This window comes from Priapulus caudatus, unplaced genomic scaffold (genome assembly GCF_000485595.1).
Source record: "Priapulus caudatus unplaced genomic scaffold, Priapulus_caudatus-5.0.1 Scaffold76, whole genome shotgun sequence".
NCBI lineage: Eukaryota > Metazoa > Priapulida > Priapulimorpha > Priapulimorphida > Priapulidae > Priapulus > Priapulus caudatus.
The window spans coordinates 541,666-551,635 of record NW_014577137.1 but is presented as its reverse complement, the minus strand read 5'-3'; the positions used below and the strand labels follow the sequence as shown (position 1 = coordinate 551,635).

The 9,970-nt window shown below is 44.4% G+C and overlaps 1 protein-coding gene across 3 annotated transcripts in view; it reads right to left on the bottom strand.

The window, feature by feature from the left end:
* Positions 1 to 3,098, bottom strand: part of LOC106821536 — a 38,741-nt gene extending 35,643 nt beyond the window's left edge. For 2 of the 3 annotated variants that reach the window (XM_014826388.1, XM_014826389.1), the window contains exon 1: positions 417 to 3,098. In XM_014826388.1, coding sequence (XP_014681874.1) covers positions 417 to 1,883 — 1,467 coding nt within the window. In that variant the 5' untranslated portion in view covers positions 1,884 to 3,098. The remainder of the gene's footprint in view (positions 1 to 416) is intronic. The other variant, XM_014826390.1, reaches the window with a different exon arrangement.
* Between the last annotated feature and the right edge of the window lie 6,872 nt (positions 3,099 to 9,970).

The window sequence follows — 9,970 nt, the reverse complement described above, 5'->3', positions numbered from 1 at the left end:
TTTTTTTTTTCTCTCTCTCTCTCTCTCTCTCTCTCTCTCTCTCTCTCTCTCTCTCTCTCTCTCTCTCTCTCTCTCTCTCTCTCTCTCTCTCTCTCTCTCTCTCTCTCTCTCTCTCTCTCTCTCTCTCTCTCTCTCTCTCTCTCTCTCTCTCTCTCTTGCTCTCTCTCTCTCTCTCTTACGCGCGCGCGCCTCTTTCCCGAACTCGTTACGTTTCTCTCTTTGTATAAACGCATGTAGGAATGGCGGTATGGTTGAAGAGATGGATGGAGGACGGGTTTTACACATATTTAGCGGGCTACTGATTTCACGGATGTACACATACACACACACACGTGCACGCACATATGCACGTACGTACACGCGTTAATTGATGAACTATAATTAACACGTTTAGCCGTCTTCCCCCATGCGCCTACCGTCTCCTTCGCCTTCTCCTCCTTGCGGTCGGTCTCGCACGCCCACTTCAACATCTGAGCCTGCTCTTCGCCTATGATGTCTGCCAGGTCGCTCCACATCTCCCGCCGTATCCTTGCCAACTCGGGGGTCGGCAGTTCACCACTCGCCTCTAACCCTCGCCCCACGTCGTCGACGCCGAGTTCGAGGGTCAATGATCGCCGCTTGATCGCCGACAGATGCTGAGTGACCTCTTCCAAATCGCCGCTGCTGATGCCAAAGGGTTTGCGTAGAGCTACGGGTTGGAGCGGCCTCCCAGAAGCACCGCTAACGCTTTCGGTCTCTGTGAGATGCGGCCGCGTGAGTTCGTGTGCCGATTCGCGTGCGCGTGGTGTGTCACTGCTGTTTTCTATATTTAGCGTACTCTGCTCGCCGAAGGATACGAGCAGCCGATCGAGTTCCAGGCTTTCGGCGAGCGAGGGGCTCCGCTTGCTGCCGGGGGAATTCGCCATGTCGCGCTTTCCCCGAGGAGAGACGCATTCTCTTTCTTCTAGCCGCATGTGGGTTCCACGGGTGTTCTCCGCCTCAGAAGGGCTTCCTCTTTTACCACCAAGCTCAACGTTGTCTATGACGTCGATGTGCCTCTGAGGAGAGACCCGCTCTCCTTGCTCACGCCTGAGAGAGTTTTTCTGCACGATATTGTCGCCTAAAGCACTTTTCTTATCGCCTAGCTGTGAAGCATTTGCGACGTCAGGGATCCTGTGAGGGGAGATTCGTTCACGGCCCTCTTTGTGGTGAAGGTTTGCCTGAACGAGACCCCCTATCAGAACTGGAGTAGGCTTAACACCAGGCCCGTGAAACTCCGCAACGTCGAGACTTCTCTTTGGCGACATTCGTTCGCCTTCCTCTAGACGTACGGAGCTTCCCCGACTGCTGCCATCGTTGCTGGTCCACGTCTCCCTGTCCTTGTAGTGCTGCGGAGAATGGCAGTTGGTCTCCTGCATGGCTTCCTTTCCAAGCATGCCCTTTACCTTCCCGTCCCATGAATTACTGAGTTCACACACTGCACCTCGGACTTCCTCTGCACTTTTAACCTCCTTTACCCACCCTGCTCTCCTATCATCCACAAACACCTCTCTCCGTTCTTCCATGCATGCTTCCCTACCAACCTCTACCCGTCCTCCCTCCTTGCACCTGCCCCTCCCCGCCTCCGTGCATCCTCTTCTCCCCGCCGCCTCCAGCGAGGACTCGTCGAGCGAGGTGTCGTCTCGGTAGACGTTTGTCAGGCTGTCGCGGCTCGAGTCGTCCGAGCATCCTGCGTCCTCGTCGATAAACAGATTCGTGAGGCTGTCGCAGAGCGAACCCTGCATGTCCGTGTACGACGCCTCGATGTCGTCCAGGTCATCGGGGTCAAGGTCAGTGTCGATGCTCACCGTGTCCAGGCAGACCGGCCTGTTGCCCGGCGCCAGCGGCTCGTTGCCCCTCCACATGAGAAGAAGCGTTGCTTGGCAAGTGCTCCTACTTTGGTTCGGAAACGAGCAGCAGCATCTGGTTGCGATGGCAGTGACGACGGTGACGGCACCGATTCAGGAGTTCATTTGATTAGCAATTAGCAGCCGGACTTGACGATTGTCAGGATTTTGGCAACGGTCTGGATATTAAAGATGAATCGCTGATGATCCAGTTGAAATTGATACTTGCGGTTGGCGTCCATACTTCAGTAATCACTAACGAACTGGATTTCAGAGAGCGATCACAGAATTCCTAGCTGGCATCGGCATCTCCGCAACAGAAACTTCTTCAGGGTTGCTCCGGGGAACACTGGTCGTATGCACACCCACGATCCAACGTCGAAGAATGCTTGTTGGCGTGGAGCACGTGCAAACGCCACTAAAATCCCCGCGCACACACTGGTGATGCGTAAAGTTTGTATATATATATACGCAATAAATTTGTCACTGGCACAGATGTCTGTTGGTCATGTGTATGTACGTTTGAACGGAAGACTTGATGCAGAATGAACTGACCCTGTGCGCGTGCCGATTACAGAGTTGTTTCTGTTCTTTTTTTAAACGCACTGCGAGTGTGATGCAAATAGATGCGATGGGCAAGCCACCTGTTCAGCCAGCCGAAAACAGCAGCAATTGTAGCAATAGCGATTATAAACAAACGCAGCTGCTAGAGAACAGTAGTGAAGTCAGCACCTCTAAAGAACAGTAGTGAAGTCCCCGCATCTAAAGAACAGTAGTGAAGTCACTGCCTCCAAAGAACAGCAGTGAAGTCACAGCCTCTAAAGAACAGCAGTGAAGTCACAGCCTCTAAAGAACAGTAGTGAACTGTGAAGTCACCACCTCTAAAGAACAGTAGTGAAGTCACCGCCTCTAGAGAACAGTAGTGAAGTCACTGCCTCTAGAGAACTACTGTGAAGCTACACCACAATGAGATGCACAGCAAGCCGCTCCGCAATGCCATGTTTACGTGTCGCTGGACCGTGGAAGCTGCTCGGACACCAGTGAGGTGGGACGTGTTCTAGTTTTTTGACGCGTGCACGCTTGAATTGGCAGCAGTAATGGCAATTTCTGCTTAGCGAAGCTGCAGACGACAGGCATTCGCTGACACACTCACCATGGCAGCGGCAGACACACACTGATCACAGGCGCATGTACAAGTAAACACACGCAGTGACACACACGCGCGCGCACAGCCTGCTCAGGCCCAGACTACCGATCTACTGCTTGCGTCATCCATGCCGGGGAAGGCAACGCCACAACACCCGCTGCCATCTGGCAAGGTGCACACATGTCGGCAACCGAAGCCCTATCCCCGAGGATCGCTCCTCCTGCTTGTAACCTCTCCCCTCGTTAATGCCTTCCTCCAACACTGCCTACACGTGCGCGCGGTAACTCCATAAGGATGTTGCGCTGCAATGGAAACCGAATCTCCGAGAATAGCAGGCCCGAAACGGCAATCTCCCATGCATGAGCGGGAAGCCGGTATCCAAGAACGCCAGCAGTGCAATCTCGAGATCCCGGAGTGGGAGGGGGAGAGGGCGGCACGTCATCGCCCCGTGCCTTCAACACGGCACCTACATGAAACACACGTCAGCTAGCCGGCGACAGCCACAGACAGACTGCCGCAGCTTGCTAAAAACGCCACCACAAGGAGCTAGGTGACCTGATATATGTGGAAGGCTAATCATACTGTGGCACACGCGCGCCCCCTAACTCCCGCACATTACCGCTAGCTGACCATCACTGCTAATGAACGTCTGGCTCTGAGATATCTCTGATGTCTGAGAGAGTCCGAGAAACGACGCTATATAGCGTCAGCGAGAACATACTTGGACGGGAGGCTGATAATCTAGAGTGAGGGACAAACTCACTCTCTCTCTCTCTCTCTCTCTCTGCTCTCTCTCTCTCTCTCTCTCTCTCTCTCTCTCACGCGGAATCCCGCGTGAGATCTGTAATGACACAGCATGAGCACCAACACCTGTAGAGGTTATATCCGGGGTTTCACGTAAAAGCATTCGTCAGTACAGATTCGTCTATTCCGGTTTCTAATTTGGGGGGAGTCGGTTTATTGACAAAGTGCTCACGATTTACAACGGTGCTGTTGCGGAAATAAATCACACGGACTTTTGCCGAGAATTTTCCCAAAAGTTTTCTATTCTGGGACATGTACATTTTTACCAACGTGCGCAACGCAAGTCTTTCCAGATGTTCTTCTTGGTTTCGCTATTTGGTTATTATGGAGCCGTTCTGGACCGCCGAGCGCTTTATCGTGCTTTGGAAAAACATGGCCACACAGAAGACCGATTACTCAAGCGCTGATAAAATCACGTTACCCATTTGCGCCCGTGAATCACTGGCACTAACTCGTACTGTACAGACGACTTCCACGAAAACTTAGTACATGTGTGATATTATTTTTTTTTTAATATGCGAAACATTGACGAAAGCTCTATCAAGTTAACATGTGAACTGTTGCAAAAATTCAGCCCCGGCTTCCTCCTGCGTCATCAGACTCATCACGCACCTACTTTCTGTAAACACATCTCAGAAACACAATCAGCACTCAAAAATTATAGATTTCTGGAGAATGAAACAAGATAAGAAACAAAAATTGTTTACACAAAACGTCTTTCGACGGAAATGCCGCGGAAAGACGGCCAAGCCGACCGGCACATATGTTATGCACTTGTGATACGTCAACATAAGTGAAAACATTCCCGTCAGAGTTGGATGAGTGCTGTTTGTGATTGCCGAGATCTGACGCAGCCGCGGCTAAGCGTTTAGGAAGCAGTCATTAACTGTTTGGAAGACGTGTACAGCATGATAATATACCAGTCCGAAGAACAACAGTTAGCTGCAGAGTTTGTAGATTTAAATTTGTGAAGTACCATTCTGCTCCCCCTTACTTAATTCAACCACATTCCTTATCACCCTTGCTCATTTCACTCTCTCCATTATTTATTTCCCTCCACCTCTCCCTAGTTTTGTATCCATTCTTTCTAATTCATTGTTCTTCTCCATCCCTTACTGATTCTGAGCCCTCCCTTATTCCTCCTTTCCTTCTCATTCCCTTATTTATTTATCTTCTTTTATAAATTATTATTTAATATATTTTATTCTTTATCTCCCTTCCTTATTAATCACTCTCCTTTAATTATTCTCTTCTTATTAATTACTTTATTGGTTATCCTACCTTCCTTATTTATTGTCGCCTTACTCAATCTCTTCCATCCTGTAATTCTCTAATTCATTCTTGACGCCCCATTGTCAATCTCCTCCCTATATCACACGTTCCCTCGTCATCCTCCTCCTACTCATTCTCCTCCTTCCTTTATTCATTATTCTACCTTACTTATTTTTCTCCCTCGCTAATTCATGCACCATTCCTTGTTTCCATTAATCCTGCATACAGCTGCTCAGAATCACTAGAGGAATGAATGATCACCAATGAAAGGTGTCAGCACATGCTAATGAGTGAAGTCTGAAGACAAGCCAATTTCGCATGGAAAACACGCAAGCTATGGACCGCATCACATGCATGCAAAGAGATTTCAAGTATGGTTGAGAAGGGAAATATAAGATCAGTGATAGAAAAAAAGTTAAATGGAGAACCATTTCCTGAATAAAGACATTTTTCTTAACGTTTTGGTGTCCTATATTTTAACTATATAGTATCAGATGTATTAGTGCTCTCAAGGGACTGGTAAACCTATCACATTCGTAGTATGAAAACTGTATTAGTAGTCCACTTCTAGTTTTTACTCTCACGTACTCTTTATCGCTTAAAATAATTCTATGTGAATGCCGTTCAAATATATTTCTCTACAATATGCAATCTTATACATGTGTGCCCCTGTGCAGAAATTCACTAAAGATAGAGCGGATGCGAAAGCCCGAGTGCCAAATTCGACACTCTTCATTTCACACCATTACAGTACAAATTCGTGACCAATCTCCTTGGTAGCTTTGTGTAGCTAACTATTTACTTGGTCGAACTTGGACTGTTTTCTGGAATGCTCCTGCATCCAATAAAAAATGCATTTTTAAAATAATAAAATAATAAAATAAATAAATAATAAAATAATAAAATAAATTTAAAAAATAAATAAAATTAAAAAGATTAAAGAATTAAAAATTTAACAAGATTTCTCTGGGTAAACTAGGATCTACCAGGAGAAATGTCGTATAATTGTGCGTTCCAGAAACAAATGTTCCTAATGCGAAAATCCGTAATGAGAACTACGTTTTCACGTTGACTTCATGATTCGAGATGTCCTCATAACAGAAACCTTTCAGCTATAAAATGTACTAGAAGAACAATTGTGTGTGCAAGGCAATATTTTAAACCACATATGATATATCTTGATGATGTTAATGATGTAACACACTACAGTGTTAAAACTGGAAAAGTAAGGGAATTCAAAGTTACTGTCAGAATTAAATTAGAATCATTGGGACAGAAAGGGGCGCATTACAGATTTTAAAACTTCTTACTAATTACTATTACTAGGCAGCCCAAATTTGTTATCACTATCATCATCAGGATTTGGTGTTTCATACTCTGATCTGAATGCCGGTTCGTTGCCATGTTGGTTTGTTTTTAATGTTAGCTTCTCTTTATATATTCAGCTCACTGCAGAAGCTGAGGATGTTGTGAACTGCTTATTCAAATAATACTCGACACAGGGGGTAGGGTAGCCTGACTAGGCTGAGAGACTACCATCAATTCACACCCTAAGACCCATCATTTGGAAAATATTCGACCTCAACAAACCTGTTTTACTATAGCTATATCCCAAATACAACAATTATAATGTAATTTTTTATTTATGTTGTATTATGTTTAACCTTAGTGCTATAGTATTCTAGCATCAATAATATATAAGTATTTATACCCTTCTTCGTTCTCTCTCTCTCTCTCAAGTAATGCAACAATAAACGAGCAAATTGCAACCACCATTTGAATAGAACCTTGAAAACCCAAAACGACATGAGTGGAGTAGTTGAAACTGTAATGCTAGTCACACAGTGGCATCATGTGTATACCTATCAACTGCCCGTTGATTTCCAAAAGTATTAAAATCAAGCTCAGTGCCAACAGCCAATTTCACATTGTTTTTACCCAAATCGTCTCACAAAATTGGGTATTACTTGGTAGGTAATAAGTGCCTAGCAGCACCCAGTTACTACGACCAAGCCATTGGTAGACTCAATTATTGGAGCTATGTGTATTTATTCCTTAATCAATATAGAGAAATTGAGCATGCCTCTCTTTATTTAGAACGACCCACTCATTCTCTTACAAGATTCCATAATGGCGAATTTAAGTTTCCTAACCCAGGGCCAAGTTTAGCTAAGTTGTTATAATAAATAATTTACAAGGCAAATTTTCGTAATCTGAGTTGTCGTAACGCAAGGTATCACTAGCTGTACACAAAATCACGATTGACGTGATGTAACCTCGTAAGGACTCGTCTAAAAAGTCTAAGGTACTATACTGACTTGACTTGTGGCTATACATAATAATTAATATAGTAATTATAAATTAATAATAGATCACCAATCTGTGTGACAGTGTCACTGGAGTGTGGCCATCAATATCACCATATCACTCACACAGACTCACAGCGACACTGTCACTGCCAGTGTATCACTGTATCAGTGTATGATTGTACATATTATACTCTATAGCCATAGCAATAGGGGGGTTTAACACAAGCACTTGAAGCGTTTCAATAAAATATAATGCTAAATAAATACGAAATCTATTTACTACCAGTCTTAATGTTTCTATACTCTCTTTCCCCTATTATTGCCGACAATTTCCTGTAAATGCCGTCCAAATGCTCATCTGCAACAAACGCTGGCTGCCGCCATGGCTGCCGCTGCACACTGACACATAAATATATAGCAGGTAGGAAAGCGTGCTGCCAAAATTTGCTCGACACTTGCTTGATTTCATATGAATACAACACAAATATTCAACCATTCTACTCCATCTTTGTTTCTATTTGAAGAACAGTGTTCACTTGTTATAAAAACATACTGTCTGTGTCACGCGAAATCACACAAAGCCTGACGAAATTCTCGCATTCGCTCCCGTTGCGCAGTTTATGTAAATCGCTGTCGGAATCAGGAAACACCCACCGGCGCTCTTCGTGACCTCATTTTTGCACCGCAACGTTTTTGCAATGCTCCACTGGCAGCTTTGATGAGGCTCGTACGGGAGTTGGGAAGCAGCGTGGTAGTTTCCAAAAATGCAGTGTGCCGCCTATAGCCCTGTACTTGCAGCCATTCACATAAACTGCGCAATGGGAGCAAACGCAAGAATTTTGTCAGGCTTTGTGTGATTTTGCGTGACACAGCTCGGTTACGAACACAGACAGTATGTTTTTATAACAAGTGAACACTGTTCTTCAAATAGAAACAAAGATGGAGTAAAATGGTTGAATATTTGTGTTGTATTGGTATGAAATCAAGCAAGCGTCGAGCGAATTTTGGCAGCACTCTTTCCTACCTGCTATATATTTATGTGTCAGTGTGGCTGATAGGGTCTATGTCCCCCAGAGTACTATCGGAGGGTACCCTGGGTACGGTTCAATATATCGGAAAGTACCGTACCTCGGGGTACTATACGATATGTCGCTACGTACCCTGCATTGTCCCAACGTACCCTGACATTATATGAACGTATTTCCGATGTTGTAAAACTAAAATATAAAAGCTAGCTCTTCGTTAAAAAAAAAAGAAAAAGAAAAATATAGTCAAACATAGCATACATTTTTATTGGATTGCGATGTTTTGAGGTTTCTTCTATGTGATGCGGTAACTTGATAGAGTGTATGTATTACGACATCAGTTGGCTGAAAGTCAGGCTATGGTGGGACAATGCAGGGTACGCAGCGACATATCGTATAGTACCCCGAGGTACTTTCCGATATATCGAACCGTACCCAGAGTACCCTCCGATAGTACCCTGGGGGACATAGACGGTTAGACCCTATGGCTATGACTATCAGCCCTCGACACTAACGGTTGTCCGATTGCCCGGGACAAGTGAAAGTCTATGTCGGACAAGTTATTCTCTTGCCTAGTTGCCCGATCGGACAAGTGAAAAGTTCTAGTTATTTAATATTCCTAACATCCTCTGACCCAGGGCGCTATCGCACTACATTCTCACTTCAAACGTTTTAAAAGGTCCTTGAAAAAAGCAGCCCGCAACACCCACTGTTACCATTACAGATTTATTCAGAGCGGCAATGCATACCTCCCTGGCCGGGGCGGCATTGATTTATGTACTGGGGTGGGGGTACGATTGTTTATAAGTCGGTTGGGGCATATTCAATATTCATTACTGAATATGTAGGGGGTGGGCATCGCTGGGATGAGAGGCTGACAGCAAAACTCTTTCCTGAGAGTGAGGAAAAAGCTGCAATCGGTAATGACACACAATGAGCGTGCCAGCATGCAAACATAAACGTGTGAATTTCATTACGATTTTACATGTACTACTACTGTATTTACTCGTGTATAAGTATAATTCATGTATATTATAAGTCGCACCCCATATTTTGCATTGAAAAGTTGGTACAAACAGTGGTACATTAACAAGATTTCTTAACCTCGTCTATAAGTCGCACCCCCTAATTTTTTTTATTGAAGTTGTGTACAAAAAGCGTGATTTATACACAAGTAATTACCGTATATATACTGTAAGTGTAATACACACGCACGCACGCATGCAAACACGCGCGCAGACACATGCCTATAGGTATGTGCGAGCCTATATGCACGCAGGGAATACTGGCAAAAATATCAGGAGTGTATAATATATATATCAGGAGTAGATAATAGGGAATTAATAGGGGATAATAGAATTAATAGGAGATAAGAGTAGAATTAATAGTAGAATAATAGTAGAATAATGTTAGAATAATAGTAGAATTAATAGGGGATAATAGATTCCCTATTATCTACTCCTGATATATATATATATCTACATCTATCTATATATGTTATATATGTATATGTATCTATTTATATACCTATTTATATAATATATATCT